The following is a 17,806-nucleotide window of genomic DNA, read 5'->3' as shown; positions in this document are numbered from 1 at the left end:
TGTTTTTACTTGTCTGAGATCATATCTATCATCCCATCTTGGTTATCCTTAGGCCCTAAGACTTTATTTTATGGATTAAGAATAGCCTTGCATGGGCTAGGCTTCAGTTCAGTTCACTTCATTTCAGTCACTCAGTCGTGTCCAACTCTTTGTGACCCCATGAATCACAGCACGCCAGGCCTCCCTGTCCATCACCATCTCCCAGAGTTCACTCAGACTCACGTCCATCGAGCCAGTGATGCCATCCAGCCACCTCACTGTCTGTCATCCCCTTCTCCTCCTGCCCCCAATCCCTCCCAGCATCAGAGCCTTTTCCAGTGAGTCAACTCTTCACATGAGGTGGCCAAAGTACTGGAGTTTCAGCTTTAGCATCATTCCTTCCAAAGAAATCCCAGGGCTGATCTCCTTCAGAATGGACTGGTTGGATCTCCTTGCAGTCCAAGGGAGTCTCAAGAGTCTTCTCCAACAACACAGTTCAAAAGCATCAGTTCTTCAGCACTCAGCCTTCTTCACAGTCCAACTCTCACATCCATACATGACCACTGGAAAAACCATAGCCTTGACTAGACGGACCTTTATTGGTAAAGTAATGTCTCTGCTTTTGAATATGCTATCTAGGTTGGTCATAACTTTCCTTCCAAGGAGTAAGCATCTTTTAATTTCATGGCTGCAGTCACCACCTGCAGTGATTTTGGAGCCCCAAAAAATAAAGTCTGACACTGTTTCCACTGTTTACCCATCTATTTGCCATGAAGTGATGAGACCTGATGCCATGATTTTCGTTTTCTGAATGTTGAGCTTTAAGCCAACTTTTTCACTCTCCACTTTCACTTTCATCAAGAGGCTTTTTAGATCCTCTTCACTTTCAGCCATAAGGGTGGTGTCATCTGCATATCTGAGGTTATTGATATTTCTCCCGGCAATCTTGATTCCAGCTTGTGCTTCTTCCAGCCCAGCGTTTCTCATGATGTACTCTGCATAGAAGTTAAATAAGCAGGGTGACAATATACAGCCTTGACGTACTCCTTTTCCTATTTGGAACCAGTCTGTTGTTCCATGTCCAGTTCTAACTGTTGCTTCCTGACCTGCATATAGGTTTCTCAAGAGGCAGGTCAAGTGCTCTGGTATTCCCATTTCTTTCAGAATTTTCCACAGTTTATTGTGATCCACACAGTCAAAGGCTTTGGCAGTCAATAAAGCAGAAATAGATGTTTTTCTGGAACTCTCTTGCTTTTTCAATGATCCAGCAGATATTGGATAGGCTTATTTATACTAATTTTCTCTTTCCTTTTCATGTATTTTAATACATAGAGTAGTGGAATTTAAGGAGGAGATTGTCTTGGTTCTACCACTTACTCTGACATCTTTCAAGTGGACTTGTCAATGAACTGGATGTGAAAATACAGCCCATGAGTAAAGATTTAGTTTTGCTAACAGGAATCTGACACAACTGATACGTCACATACAATATACAGAATAGCTTAAGTCCAAGGTTCTATGAGAACTCAAATCTTGTACTTGCTTTCTAGTCAGCTCTGGAAGATGTGGAAATCAAGCAATAGTAGGTTAATAGAAAAGGAGCTCCTTAAAAATTTTATCAGGGAATTATTTATCATAAAAGTAAATAAGCAAAGCTGAAACTCTTCTCAGATTTTATTTACAAAGTGAAATAATGTTAAATTTCTCACAGGAGCCTTAACTTTACATTTTCACTTGGTGTCAGTAAAGTAAATTTTACCTGACATGGGTCAAGAGGTTGTAAGCAATAGAACATAGTATTTTTTAAATATTTACATTACCAGTATTTCTCTTAGTTATGTATCTGATTAAATTGAGAGACACTGAAGGGAAAAATAGTATTTATGGACAGAAGCTCACTCATCTGATTAATGTATTAGGTGTGGAATGAAGTCTCTAAGGGAATGTTTTCAAAGAAAGGGAATTATATCACATGCTCACATAAGTATGTTGTACCAAATCACAGTTTGCAAAAGACAGTTTTACTCAATTTTGAATCTGTAACATATTATTTTACAAATAGTCATAATATTGACTATTTAAAAATTAAAGATTGAAAAATCTTTAAAGATTAATATATATAAAGCTCTTAAAATAATAAAAGAGGAAAAAGGAAAACAAAATAAACAAAATCTGTCTTTCTCAACACTGGTTTATAGACTGACCAGGCAAGTTTTTCTCTTCCTCTAGTCTTTTCCATTTCCTCCTTGACTGTATGCAAATTGTTTTTATACTCCTCTCTCTCTCTTCATTCTAGGGTTCACGGTATAGAAGTTAGACTATTGATGAGCAAGGCAATTTGTGTGGTGGTTTAGTTGCTAGGTCGTGTCCAACTCTTGCGACCCCATGGACAATAGCCCGCCAGGCTCTTCTTTCCCTAGGATTTTCCAGGCAAGGATACTGGAGTGGGTTGTATTTCCTTCTCCAGGGGATCTTCCTGACCAGGAATCAAACCTGGGTCTCCTGTACTGCAGGCAGTTTCTTTACCAAGTGAGCTACCAGGGAATCCCTGTGATTAGAAACATAAACTCTGAAGTCAGAATTCCTGTGTTCAATTTCTGGTCCTAGCTGCATAATTTTAGGCAAAATACCTCACTTTTCTAAGTCTCTGGTTTCCTCACCATAAAAATGAGGGTAATGACAGTCCATCTGAACATATACAAGTAGAAGTACATTTATACTTCTCATCAAAGTGTTCTGGAGATAAATGATTTAAGGAAGTAAAGGGCTTAGTATAGTAAGTGCTCAATTTTAAAAAGCCACTGATATTTACATATTTATATTATTACTTCTGCTGGGAGACAATAAATATGTTGGTGTTCTTTCTCAATTCAGTTATGAAATATGTACTTACAGAGGAAAAGACAGATGAAAAATTATTTATCTTAGATTATGATGAGCTAATACCAAGTATATGTATGAAAACTGAAAATAAATCCAGATACATTCAAACATCTTACAGACAAATTCTATTGGCATGTTCTTCCTGTGTGTGTGTGTGTGTGTGTGTGTGAAGTCAATGCCTTCTTATTCAGTAATCCCTTCTTGAGCACCTTTGTGAGGTGTATGTGCATCATGGAACTTAACATATATTATTTCTAATCTTATTAACCCTCAAGAGAGATCACATTTATTAGTTTTATTTTACATTTTGGAAAACTAGAGCTTAAGAAGGCAATGCAACTCATCTAAGTTCAGAGGGTTAGTAAGCACTGGGGCCACGAGTTTGAAACCTACGCCTTCTTTCATCAGGGCTGGTGTTCTTTTCCACTAGGACACATATTTTATGAATCTAGGCCTATTAGGAGAAGACTGGTAGATAAGTTCATTCATACAGATTCAGCATTGTAAATGTTAACGGTTTTTATGTTCAAACTTACTCTTTTTACTGACAAAGTATTTCATTTTAACAAGTAAGAATATTTTCAGGGGTTAAAAATTTTACTCAGATTCATAATAATGCACAATTATACAAATTAGAAAAATGCATAATTGTATACAGAAGGTAAAGATTTTTATACACTAATAAATGTTTATTCTTCATAATATACCTATGAACAGAATATATTGGTTAAGCTGGTGATTGCAAGGGATATGTTTGGGCACAATTGACTCTGGCAGATAACCTTTGTTTAGTCCTATAAAAAATAGAGAAAGCGTAGTCCTTTAGAAAAGCCCTTGTGGCGAGGAAAGTATCACCATATTTAACATGGTTCATGAGGGAAAAATATTTCCTGCTGTTCAGACAATTGTAAAAGGTCAACTAAGCACAATCATAGCAGTTGATTCCAAATGTTGACCTCAGAATGTATGCTCTGAAGGAATGCTAATGGCTCCTACCTCAGTGCTTTTGCTTATTTGGATTCCACTAAAAGCTCCACTTGACAAGCACAATGATGAATTGCACTTTTCCCATCAAGCAACACATGTTTGGATGATAGACAGCTCTGTTAACTTGAGGATTTGTTTACCTTCCAAGAACCAATTTTTCATCTTACTCTGCAAACCCATGAAGCTGCTTAAAACTCATATAACTTATTGCTGATAAATGGAACATCAGCTTCAAGATTAACCTCTGGGAAGGGGATACAGGATATAATGACACATCTGTTTTATCAACGTAAAACCTCTTTGGTCTTCAAAGGGATGAATTTTCTGTTCATATATTAGTACATCTGACTGCACTGAATGAATGATTTTATGCTTCAGAAACATGTTTTATTATCTTTTTTGTTATCTATTTTTAATCTATTTTATTATCTTTAAAAAATTAAATTTAAATGAATGAAATATCCCTAACTTATATGTTCATTGTTGAGTATTGTTTTATCCTTGACTTATTAACAATTCTTTCATGATTCTCCATTATAATAATTTCACACAAGACAGCAAAATGAATATAACTGGCAGTCAATAAACAGATATTTTTCAAAACTGGGTAACTATTCTTTTTCTCATTGTTTTGGCTGCATCCTTAAAGCCTTGGAAATATTGAATTCATTTAATTTTGCAATAAATTGTTGTGTGCTTTCAAAAAAGAAGGAATGAGATTGATTTTTTTCAGAAAAGGGGAAGGCCTTCTTATAATTTATGACAATAAAAGAATAGACCCTCCCAGAAGAAAACTAACTGAAACACTTCAGATTTCATTAGCATCATTGTTCTGGCACTTAAAGATATGCTTCTGCCTCCAGGAGTATCATGTAAAATGTAAATGCACATGGAGATATAAACTTTAGAGCTATATCAGTCAGCAAATTAATTATCATTTAAGACCTTAGCAAGAATTAGTGGGCAACTGTTAGAGATAAACTGAAATACATTTCGTGCCCAATCAAAAGTGAGCCTGGCTATGAAAACACTCTAAGAAATGCTGCTCACCTGGTTCTGAGCTCTTTGGACTCATAATCTTGAGTTTGATAGTCAAATAGGGATCCCTTTGGTGGAAAATATATAGAAGATGATCTTAAAGTATTCTTAACTTTGAGATTGTGTGATCATGATACATGATTCTTTAAAAACCATTAAATTCATATTGTAAAATGAAATCTAAACATATTAGCATCATTTAGGGTCCCAGCAGAAAATAGGTGGCATATTCAAAGGAGTAATTAAAGATAATATAGTACAGGCTCGTGGAAACCAATGAATGGAAATGAAGCACCCAGAGGTGAAGAGCAGGAAGCTATTATTACCCTTGGGTCTGAAGATGCAAGGAGGTGGTGTGTGTTATTGGAACACAAGAGTTAAGGCATGGTAGAGCGACAGACAGACAGGAGCTCTGACTGTCTACATCGAGGAGCAAAGCCATTGCCAAACCGTGGCCCAGCAGGTCCAGCAGGGACAGCATTTCCCTGCCCTCTCATTTCCCTTGCTCTTTATCTCTTGTTGGAGCTTCCTGTTGACCAAAGCCAACCAGGAGTCAGCATGCAAGGGAACTTGGCCACTGCAGTCTCTAGAGGCCAGAAAGCAGAGCCAGAGAGGGTAGAGAATGGGCTAAGGGAGAATGACTAGCACAACATTTTACCATAATCATAACTACACAGAATGTTAACCTTCAGGAAGAACTGAATGCTATTCCTCACTTAGGACTGGTGGGAGCTCTCTACTGCTATTCTACTGCTCTGAATTTCTCTTCTTCCAGCATCTGAAAGTTCTCTTCTAGGTTTTTAGTCAGTTCTTGTTCCACTGAATCTGTGCTAGAATATGATGCAGTCCTTAAGAAGGGCTGTTTTTATTTTTTGCAGAATAATCTTTTTTTTCTTCCTTTTTTGCTAAAGTTTGCTTATTATCAAGTCTTGAATAACTGATTTCAATGAAGGATTTTTCCCTTTGACATAATTCTTAACATCCTGCTGCCTAATTTCCCCCATTTTACTGGAAGGGCTTTCATCAGTTTATTGAGCTGTATAGCTCTCTCCTTAAACTCATTGTCCTGCAATACATCTCCTTCTTATAGTTGGTGTTCCACCCACACTGTCAATGAGAAGGCTCTTAAAATTTATTTTAATGAGAGAAGCCATGTTCTGATTAGATCAAGCTTCACAGTATGAAATATTTGTTTTTAATGTATAACTAAGTTAAACATCTGTCTTCGCCATTCTTCATTATTCTTTATTTCATTATTCTCATTCCTTCACCATAGATTTACTTTCTTTTTTGTCTATTTACCTAGAAAGCTATGAATTGAATGTTTGACAGTATGGTATCCAATAAATTGTAAAAAGGGTGAGAAGTGTTTAAGATTGTCTTATAGGTTAACAGGTGAATTAACACTAAGGGCTGATTTTAGTTTGCAGATCTATTTACTACTCCTAAGTAAAATTTTCTCCAAGACAGTGGCGTTTTTTTAACAAGTTATATAATTCTAATTATTGCATTCTTTTTTACTCCACTCAGATCAGAAGCCAGAGCAAAGCATCCGGGTCTGGGCTCTGTGAGGGGGATGAAGTGGTTTCTATCAATGGCAACCCTTGTGCAGACCTCACTTACCCAGAAGTCATCAAGCTCATGGAGAGCATAACAGACTCTCTCCAAATGCTCGTCAAAAGGTAAAAAGATTTGTTGGAATATTTATTTTCTCCTGAAGCTACATGGCAACAATTACAGCTCCTATGGTCATATAAACTGTTCTCTATGGGGAAATGAGGGTGCTGTCTATGTCAGTGTAAACAGAAAAACCATAGTGTTTGGAAAATGGTAATTCTAATCAGCTGAATTTTCTGGTTAATTGAGAATTAACTTGAAAAGTTTGTTTCAAGAACTTTGTTTAAAATCTTAGGTATTTTAGACTACTTCCTTAGGAAGCTCAGTATATTGGCATAATATAATACTTCTAGGTCAAGATTAATTATGATCACTAAATTATAATTCCTAGATTTATAGATTAATTTAAAATGTTTACATGTTAAAATGGTACACTGTGTAATATTTGTTTGACTAGAAAGAGGATGCCTAAGAGGAGGAAAAGAATCAAGAAACCCTTAAAAGCAGCCTGATTTCTATTTCAAAAAAACAACAACAATATTTAGATATGGGCAAAAGCTAATGGTTAAAGTTTTTGCACTCTCAATGCAAATAGCTTGTCAATTTGATCTCTCCAAATGCTACCCTCCTCATCTAATTGCTTAAACATGCAGAAGTCAACCTTAAACATAAAAACAAAACAATGAGGGTCATCACAAAGAAACTACAGCATCAACATTTTCACCATGTACCAATCACAGTTTAGTCCATATTAACCTTGTGAGGCCCTGACCGTGGCAATACAATGAATCCACAAAGGAAATCTCTGGCTTTCTAGATAAGGCCTTCAGAAAGACAAGAGAGGACTTTTCACACAGAACTTCAAAACCTTCTAGGAGTTTTGCCTTAACTCTGCAGAAAGACTACATAACAGCATTGTTGGTGGTGGTTGCTAAGTCATGTCTGACTCTTGTGACCTTATAGAGTCAGGCTCCTCTGTCCATGGGATTTTCCAGGCAAGAATCCTGAACTGGGTTGCCATTTCCTTCTCCAGGGGATCTTCCTGACCCAGGGATAAAACTCATGTCTCCCACATTGCAGGCGTATTCTTTACCACTGAGGGGCTTCCCTGGTGGCTCAGATGGTAAATAATTCACCTGCAATGCAGGAGATCTGGGTTCTATCCCCAGGTCAGAAAGATCCCCTGGAGAAGGGAATGTCAGCCTACTGTACCTGGGAAATTCTTACCTGGGAAATTCCAAGGACAGAGGAGCCTGGCGGGCTACAGTCCATAGGGTCACACAGAGTTGACACACAGAGAGACTAACACTTTCACTTTCTTTACCACTGAGTCATCTAGGAAGCCACATACAGCGTTACCCCTCTGGTAATCATTCAATATGATTCCATTTCTATACAAACACAAACTTACTTTGGCCAAACTTTTGTGACAATAAAGAAATCTCACAATTCTCTTACAACCTCCCATCTAAACGTTTACCCTCAAGTCCAGTGTGTAAGTGACTGAGATCCTACTTATTTATAACGCTGCCATTTGCTTTTTCAAGGGATCTAATAGAAACCTTGCCAAGTGTAGTCACAGTGTTGGCCATTATTACATTTAAATCTCTGGGGTATTTGAAGTTCCGTCTTTGTAAAGGTTTAATCACATCCAAAATAGGAGAAAAACCTTTTCTAATTTATTCCCCTTTAGTGTCTTTGCTGACTTAATGAGGCCAGTCTCTTCAGAACACACTTGTAGACTAGAACATCCCCTACGAGTTCTTGTTTTGATGACTGTCATTGGGAAAGTCCTTGGTGGTTTAAAGCTGAGTCTTGGGTACAGATTTACTTTTAAAAGTAAATGGACTAGTTCTCTGCTACTTTTAATAACTGGAATCTTGATTATTATTATTTTATCTTAAATATTTTTATTTTTACAAAATAAATAAATAATTGCAGAGATTTTAAATGAAATCTCAAATTAAAATCATCCCAAAAGTAATTATCATCATCATCACCACCACCCCTACAAATCTGGATATCTGAACATTGTTTCCTGGAATTAAATATTTCTCTTGCTCATGTAACTGTCATCTGTCCCTAGAGGATAAGTGATTTACTTTTCCTGGGCTATTACCCAGAGATAGCTGGGTCAGACTATCAACATTGTCTCTATTATTGTAAATTTTATTTAAATGTTATACACACACACACACACATAAATTTTGGAATTAAGTACCTATGTGCACTGAATGGAAATGAGCATTTTAAGGTATAAAGCTTTATTTAACCTCTAGTTCTTTTATGACTTTTATTCATGTATATCTGTCCATTTTATTTTGGCTACCAATAAATGTTAATATTTATCTGAGCCATTTGCCTGTATTACAGTCTGTAAGGCTGGAATGAATTCACACTACTCTCTTCTCAGCTTCATAATTTATTGCTAATATAATTCAAAGTGATTTAATCTACTTCCATCTCAAGACCTTCCTAAATTAAAACTCTTCCCTTTTGAAACTCTCAAATTTCAGTTGCATAGAGTGTATTCATCACTTCCTATATATGAAATATTTAATTTGCTTTCATCATGTTTTAAAAATACTATATTATAATGGGTTGTTGGTTTTTGGGTTTTTTTTGCTATTACCAGGAAGCTCTACAGATTATTTGCACAGAGAAAGTTGCATTTCATTTGATTGTTAGCTTGTGCTTTGTTTATTTTTGTTTTGCTAAATTCAGTGAAAAGCAAAGTCAAGAGTAATTATTTTGAATATTGGTCTTGAATTTTATTACTACACAAATTCTAAGGTGAATTCCTTTGAATAGAATAGAAGTATGGGCCCACTCCCTTCAATAGATGATCCTGCATTATTAGTTGGGGTACTTTTGAGGGAAAAAGAATGGGACTGAGATAGATGCTACTGCTTCTTTAAAAAATTTACAAATGTAAGAAATGAAAGCATCTCCTACAGCTGTTCTGTGAATGATGCTTCTCTTCTAAAAGCAGTTAGAGTTTAAATTAGAGTTTCATGCAAGAAGTCATTTAACCCTTAACTGACTTTGCTTCTTGCAAACACAAATTTGCAAAACCAGCTGGGAACGGCTAAGGTCAAAATAAAAAGACTGTGGTGAACAGCTGAGGGCTCCTTACCTGAGCGATTAAGGAACAGTTTGACTTCAGAGATCCTATAAGGAAAATGCTCCAAGTGACAAGTTCAAATAGAGAAGGGGAGACATTTCAGATTATAAATACTCCATGACTCAATGATTCATTGCAGCATGGAAAGGATTTCTCTTTGCACAAGAGTACTGGGCTGGGGTCCACTTATTACAAAACACATGCTCATTGGAGCTTAAAAAACAGCTTCTATTTCATTCCTTTCAAGAAAGCACAGCCTCTAAAAGGATTACTTGAGTTATCTGTATACTAATATTGCTCTGAAGCTGCTGAATATGTTTATAAAACTTTATAATGTGCAGACCTAACTCAGTCAATGAGACGTTGCAATGCTTTGTCATATTATAACAAGCATGATTATTTGAAAACACTCCAATAATTATAGGTGAAGGGCATCCATATAGCTATAACCTATACTTAAAAAAAAAGAAAAAAAAGTGAATTTAGGATGGATTCTGGTTTTATAAACTTTTGTGAGCATTTTTGCTTTGCTTTACAGACAAGTTTATTTGGAAGATCTTTAAATAATAATATAAACATGTTGCCAAGTTCTGTGTTCAAATATGTTGCAGTTGACATTTAGGAGGAAATATTTTTACTGTATTGTGTATTAGACATCATACAAGTGTCAGGAAGTTCTTTGGCAGGTGTAATACACTCTGATTTAACTGTCTGGACTAATTTTCCTGTGTGCAGACCTTCCAGTGGAATAAGTGAAACTTCGATCTCTGAAACTGAAAACAAAAACCAGGAGAATGTCACCCATGAAGGGTACGTGGAAAGTACCACCCTACAGATTCGACCAGCCACAAAGAGCCAATACAGAGAGTTCTACATTGTCCCTATCAAGAGTGGAGCTCCCCTAGCTGAGGAGCAAGCGAGTGGTGCTGGTTTTTCTGGGAGCATAAAAGAAGAAACAGGCCTGGCCCCTCACACGTCTGACTCTGAAAGTGGACGCTTACCAGAGGAGATTATCTTAAGTGAGAAGGCAGAAGCAGGGCGGCCAGGCACTGTGGTTGAGCTGCAACTGTCCCTGTCACAAGAGAGACACAAGGGCAAGAGTGCTGCTGTAGTGACTCTCCTGGGAGCAGAAAAATCTATGTCTCCTGACCCAGAGCCTAATTTACTACACGACGGGATTGTCCACATAAATTCTGCCCCCACTAGTGAGAAAGAGGACCCTCCTCTGAGGTCCAGCAAGACAATCCAGATCTCCAGTGGCCAGGAGCTGAGAGTGATCCAGGGAAATGAAGCTGCAGACACGGGGCTGCCCCGCGTGGAAGTGATCTTCGACTGCTCTGACAGGCAGAAGACGGAAGGGTGCAGGCTTCAGGCAGCAAAGGGGTGTGTGGATTCTCCAGTGGAAGGAGGGCAGTCAGAAGCACCTCCTTCTCTGGTATCCTTTGCAGTCTCATCAGAAGGCGCAGAGCAGGGAGAAGATCCACGCTCAGAAAGGGATCACAGCAGACCTCACAAGCACAGAGCGCGCCACGCACGTAAGTCCTGCCCTGGGAGCCACTGCTGGGCAGCTGGAAGGGGCTTGGGAGCTTAGGGTATTTTGCTGCTGGTTCGCCTGCCTGGATTTTTTCTTTTTAAGGTTTTTCTTATGTCTTTCATTGGCTTTTTTTTTTTTTTTAACTAATGCACAAAATAACAAACATGAAATTGTAGAAAACACCAATTTCTGAACTGGAAGTAATAAGTTTTAACTTTGTAGTAGATTTGAATGTTTTTAATGCACTTTCTTTTCTTCCCAAAGACACGGGGACTGTTAAAGAAAATACTAAAGTTAATGTGCCTTTTTTTATTTGTCTCATATTCTATGTTAAAATAGCATTTGAGAGTCTTTGCAGTCATGTGGACGCTGAGTTTAAATGTCAAAAACTGTTGAGTTTGCTGCGGAGAGGTGTATTTAAAATACAGGCTCAACCACTGATATTAAAAGCAGATCCTCGTTTTGAAAAAAAATCATTGTGCAGCATGATGATGCTTGCAGAAGTGAGTTTGATGGACAAGGACATGTGGAATACTGAGCAGTTACATGATCCTCTCCGTTTTGTTAAGTCTTCACTAGACTGCAAAGCATCTCATCTACCTTCTAGACACAGAAGTCAATCCCCAAGGCCATGTGAAGTCATTTAAATGTCTCCCAACTCAAGATATATTTTAAAATCAAGGCCTTTTATGGTGTTTTGTTTTACCCAGGAGAGTGATCACAGAAAGACAAATGAAGATAGAAATGGCAGTTGGGTTTTATGATTTCTGTAATTTTCTTTCATGAACTTCTTAAAAACAAATTTGGAATTTCATTTAGGCATTTGAGGAGGTAAAGGTTGACTGTCAAAGACACTTGAATGTATGCGTGATACACAACAGTAATGATCTTGGTTATTCAAAGTAGTATATTAATTCTCCTAACTACTGTTATTCCTTTTAAAGCATATTTTTAGCATAACCATGTGTAGCTGAATTGACAAGTGCTGTTAATCATTCCTTATACTTTAAGCATCTGTATGCATCTTCACATTTATAGCATATTAAACAAGTGTATTAAGGCAGCACTCACATACTTTACATGTTGGCAGTGAAGTGAGCAACAACTGTGCAACTGTGACTGTCAATTTAATAGTAAGTTGTATAACACTAGTCAAAAAAGGAATTACATTTAGGAATGACCATGCTTTTTACTCTAAGTAAAATTTGATTTCTTTAAGTAAAATTTGATTACCAGTGAATTTCTCTAAGTAAAATTTCTCTAAGTAAAATTTGATTACCAGTGAATATCTGTAATTTTGTTATAAAACTATTTTGATTCTATTTTATTTTTTAAAAAATTAACCATTAAGTGTGATTTTTTTCCCCAGTCACAAACAGAGGTAATTTTCAATCAAAAAAAATTTTTTTAATGTCTGAAATTTTTATTTAACTCTTTTGAGGAATTCAAAAATTATTTGTGAATTATGCTTATTTTTATCGTTGACAGTGCTATAAGTTAACTTGCCACAAATTTATTTTTATAACAATAATAATTTAAAAATAAAATATAATTTTTTGTTATTCTAAAACTGTCCGGTTCTCATTTTACATGACTTAATTTCTGTCTACCCACAGCTGTAAATGTTACTAGTAATATAATTTAAAATTTCCCCAAGATTTACACTTATTCTTGCTGCAACTAAAGTAGTATTTCCAAGAGAGCAATGCATTTATGAACAACTTTATCTAGACCACTTTGTAGCTAAAGTTTCTTAAATATAGTCACAATAACTTTATACTCTGAATTATTGTTAGTCATTGATTCAGTACCTTCAATTATTATTCATTACATTTTAAAATTTATTTTGATTTAGTAGCTGTGAATGCAAAGACTTTGGGGGAATGGGAAACTAAAAGAAAAAAGAAAACCTAAATATTTAAACTCATTACATGAAAAGATTTAAGTAAACAATATTTTCTTATTTCTCCCTCCTTCCTTTCTAAAATGCTTGGAAATGTTTTATATCAACATTTTATTTTTAAAATGTGAAAATGCAAGGTATGTCCTAAGTTGTTTTTGGAAAATATTATGTCCTTAAATTATTTCCATTGTAATTTTAATTACATCCAATTAACCGACATTTATTTTCCAGTGTTTATTGTTAAAGTTTAAGGAGCTATACAGAAACAAATTATGAGACATATTCTAATCAATCTAAAAATGTATTTGTAGAAAAAAATGAAGTGATATATATGCAAGTTATATCTATATCATCATATATATCAATATAGAAGTAAACATTTTGAAAGAAGAAAGAGAAATGAGTTGGACTGCATCACAATTTAGTACCCAATTGTAAACATGTTTTTTCTGTATTTATTTTCCCCCAGGAGAGTTGATTTCTGGGTTGCTATGCAGTCTTCCTTGAACTTATCAACTCAATGTAATCTTTGTATTTTCCCTAGGGCTCAGGAGGAGTGAAAGCTTATCAGAAAAGCAGGTGAAAGAAGCAAAATCTAAATGCAAAAGCATTGCCCTCCTTCTGACAGATGCCCCCAACCCCAACTCCAAGGGGGTGTTGATGTTTAAGAAGCGTCGTCGGAGGGCCAGGAAATACACACTAGTCAGCTACGGGACTGGGGAACTTGAGCGAGAGGCAGAGGAGGAGGAGGAAGAGGGCGACAAAGAGGATCCATGTGAAGTAGCATTTCTGGGTGCAAGCGAATCGGAGGTGGATGAAGAGCTGTTGTCTGACACTGAGGACAACACACAAGTTGCAAACTTTGACTGGGATTCTGGTCTAGTGGACATTGAAAAGAAACTGAGCAGAGGGGACAAGATGGAGATGTTGCCAGACACCACAGGCAAGGGGGCCCTCATGTTTGCCAAGAGGAGGGAGAGAATGGATCAGATCACAGCCCAGAAAGAGGAGGAGAGAGCGGTTGGAGTGTCAAGCAGAGAACCAGATGCTGCCCAGACAGATGGCCTGAGAACCGTGACGTCTTACCAAAGGAAGGAAGAGGAGTCAGTGAGAGTGCAGAGCTCTGTGAGCAAAAGCTACATTGAGGTGAGCCATGGTCTTGGCCATGTGCCCCAACAGAATGGCTTCACTGGGGTGTCTGAGACAGCAGAAGCTCAGAGGATGATCCCTGTGAATAGAACAGCCAAGCCCTTCCCGGGGTCTGGGAACCAGCCGGCAACCCCCTTCTCTCCAAGCCGAAACGTGACAAGTCCTATCGCTGACTTTCCTGCGCCTCCACCTTACTCTGCAGTCACACCCCCACCTGAAACCTTCTCCAGAGCAGTGTCGAGTCCAACAGCTGGCCCAGCACCGCCCCCTCCGTGGCCCCAGCCTGCCCCATGGTCCCAGCCGGCCTTTTACGATTCATCTGAACGAATAGCTTCCAGGGATGAAAGGATTGCGGTGCCAGCAAAAAGAACGGGGATATTGCAAGAGGCCAAAAGGAGAAGCACGACAAAACCCATGTTCACTTTTAAAGAGCCCAAAGTCAGCCCCAATCCTGAACTCTTGTCACTTCTTCAAAATTCTGAGGGCAAAAAGGGCCCTGGAGCGGGAGCAGATTCCGGACCTGAAGAAGACTACCTCAGTTTAGGAGCAGAGGCTTGTAATTTCATGCAAGGCTCCTCTGCAAAACAGAAGACCCCGCCTCCTGTCGCTCCAAAGCCTGCTGTCAAGTCCTCATCCTCCCAACCAGTCACTCCGGTTTCTCCAGTCTGGTCGCCAGGAGTGGCTCCAGCGCAACCTCCTGCCTTCCCCACATCCAACCCGTCACATGGCACCGTGGTCTCCTCCATCAAAATCGCGCAGCCTTCTTATGCTCCCGCCCGGCCTGCAAGTGCTCTCAACCTGGCTGGTCCTTTCAAAGGCCCACAGGCAGCGGTAGCCAGCCGGAACTATACTCCCAAGCCAGCAGCTCCCACACCGACAGTGAACACTGCTCATGCTGGTGCGGTGGGACCATCCAATGAGCTTCCAGGAATGAGTGGGAAAGGAGCCCAGCTCTTTGCTAAGAGGCAGTCAAGGATGGAGAAGTACGTGGTAGATTCGGACACCGTGCAGGCCCACGCTGCCCGGGCTCATTCTCCCACCCCGTCTCTCCCGGCCGGTTGGAAGTACTCCTCCAATGTCCGAGCGCCTCCGCCTGTGGCCTACAATCCTATCCACTCCCCCTCCTACCCACCGGCTGCTGTCAAGTCTCAGCCATCAGGCCTACAGGCCTCCAAGACAGGCAAGAAAAAGGGCAAGAAACCCCTCAATGCTTTGGATGTCATGAAGCACCAACCCTATCAGCTTAATGCGTCCTTGTTTACTTTCCAACCTCCGGATGCGAAGGACGGCCTCCCCGCAAAGCCATCGGTCAAGGCCAGTTCAGTGCCAGCTGCGAAGCAAGCTCTTCCTCCTCGGCCAGTGAACGCTGGCTCGCCCACTAATGTTCAGGCCTCCTCTGTGTACTCTGTGCCAGCCTATACCTCTCCGCCCTCCTTCTTTGCTGAGGTCACCTCACCAGTCAGCGCTTCCCCAGTGCCCGTGGCCATCCCCACCTCTCCAAAGCAGGAATCAGCCTCAACATCTTACTTTGTGGCACCAAGGCCAAAGTTCTCAGCAAAGAAGAGCGGTGTCACAGTTCAGGTGTGGAAACCATCTGTGGTGGAAGAGTAATCTTTTAGTCGAAGCTGAGTGTCCACTTTGCTTGAAACGAATTGTTTGCGGTGTTAACTTGAGTCCCAGAGAATGCCTAGCAAGTCCTCAACTTACTTAATTTCAGATGTCACCTCCCAATCTGGGTCCAAGCAGAATATTTTTAATGAGTCAGAAATCTAACTCAGATTGACTTAAAACATATTTATCTTCGTTGCACACTTAAAAAAAATCTGGGAGCACCCCCAAATAAACATGGGCCATTGTATTAAGTAAGCAGGATACTTAGGGTTTATGCATTTAGCCACAAGACAGTGATCAGTGTTATCAACATTAGGACACAGTCTTTATGTGACAGAACAGCTGTGTTCCTACAGTGAAAAGGTTCGATTGTAGTGAAAATATAACATGTATTGACTGACGTTTCCTTTCTAAGTAGTGCTTTATCTCTATTACTAGTATTAAGGGATAAGAAATTTATTGAGGACAGGGATCAGCTCTGGTCTGTCAACCTCAGCCACCTGTTTGATGTCACAGAGAACTTGGGGATTGTTGGAATGTACATAGTTTAGTAAGGTGGATAAGAAAGAGGGGATTAATAATTACAGAGTACTTGTTATCTACCAGGCTCCTTGCCAGATGTTATATATATATTAGCTTATTTCAAAGACTTCTTTAAAGTGAACTGGATGGGCAAGAGGGATAATTATTCTTAGAGGTTGATTCCCATCCTCCCTCCCAATTACTTAAGAAACTCAGTGAGTACATCTCCAATTGCCCATGAAAGCATAAGTTTGTTTTCCTCAGCTGAGGCAAGCGGTAGAGTACATTATAAAGGAGGAACGAAAAAAAGGTGAGTAGGCTTCAGATAAAGGCACATGTGTGACCATTGTTTTCCTTTTGGAAATCATGTGATTGGGAGATTACTGACTCTGGGTTACTGAAGGGTTACTGACTCTGGGGGCTGACTGTGAAGCACAAGGAACCCCATGTATGTGGAGGCCGTAGGGTGAGAACACACAGTTATTAGCATCATTTCTGAGTGACCTCACGGATTTTTTTCTTCTGTTTATTTTTTCTTTCTGACCACTGCTTCTCCCACTGTTCCTTGCAATTCTATTCTTGCACCTTCATTTTATTATTTATATTTGATGGACCAGGAGGATTAAAGCAAGGTTACCTTGTAAATTTGGATTGGTCACACACCATGTCATCATCCAGCTGGCTCTGAAGTCAATAATGTTACTGACAGTAAACCTGAAGACCTTTCTCATATCTATTTTAAGTCCAAGTCTGACCAATCATGGAAACTATTCAACATGAATTAATGTAGAGAACCACAAAGCATTTTTGACAACTCCAAGGAAAACCATCTTCTCAATAGAAGAGATATGTCTAGAGACTTCTCATAAAAGCTTGCCTGGTGTGAGGGTACATGGTACCATGTTAATCCTCTGAAAATATCTGTATTCCTGTTCTTTTTCTGCTGTCACTGTCAATCTGCTATATTTTCACTATCCTATTAAAGTATTACTATCTTCTTTATCTGTTCAATGTATTTTAAAAAAAATCCCTGTATGAACTGTTCTAAGTCATTTTTTCTGATATTTCACTTATATCACTCTCCAAATATCTAAGTTTCTTTTTTGTGAACATTTCCACTTCTCTGTACATTGCAAAACTGCAAGCCATAGGTATTTCTATGATATAACACAGAGGAGAATTAAGTTAGTTACAGAACAATGGGCCTTATTCTTTTTCTCTGGAAAATCTTCTATTGGCTTTGATGGCAATTTACCTAGAGGTCAGAACCACAGGATGTAGCTTGGTCTCTTTTTTTGCCTTTTTGGGAAATCAATTAGGAAGATTCATACAGGATAAAGGAAAAAGCAGTCTATCCATTATATAATACTATTGTTTGTTACTTGTTCCCTGCAAAGGAAGTCTGTTGAATGCTTTGCATTTTGCATTCTTTTCTAATAGAACAACCAAAAAAGGCATC

At 38.6% G+C, this 17,806-nt stretch overlaps 1 protein-coding gene across 3 annotated transcripts in view; it reads left to right on the top strand.

The window, feature by feature from the left end:
• The window catches only part of SYNPO2 (synaptopodin 2), a 219,016-nt gene that overhangs the window by 168,936 nt on the left and 32,274 nt on the right, over positions 1–17,806 (top strand). For 2 of the 3 annotated variants that reach the window (XM_005898068.3, XM_005898069.3), the window contains exons 2-4: positions 6,418–6,569; positions 10,364–11,163; positions 13,610–15,795. In XM_005898068.3, coding sequence (XP_005898130.2) covers positions 6,418–6,569; positions 10,364–11,163; positions 13,610–15,795 — 3,138 coding nt within the window. The remainder of the gene's footprint in view (positions 1–6,417; positions 6,570–10,363; positions 11,164–13,609; positions 15,796–17,806) is intronic. The other variant, XM_070371932.1, reaches the window with a different exon arrangement.

This window comes from Bos mutus, chromosome 6 (assembly GCF_027580195.1).
Source record: "Bos mutus isolate GX-2022 chromosome 6, NWIPB_WYAK_1.1, whole genome shotgun sequence".
NCBI lineage: Eukaryota > Metazoa > Chordata > Mammalia > Artiodactyla > Bovidae > Bos > Bos mutus.
Note: the sequence above shows the minus strand (reverse complement) of the source record. Positions and strands in the feature narration are given on the sequence as shown.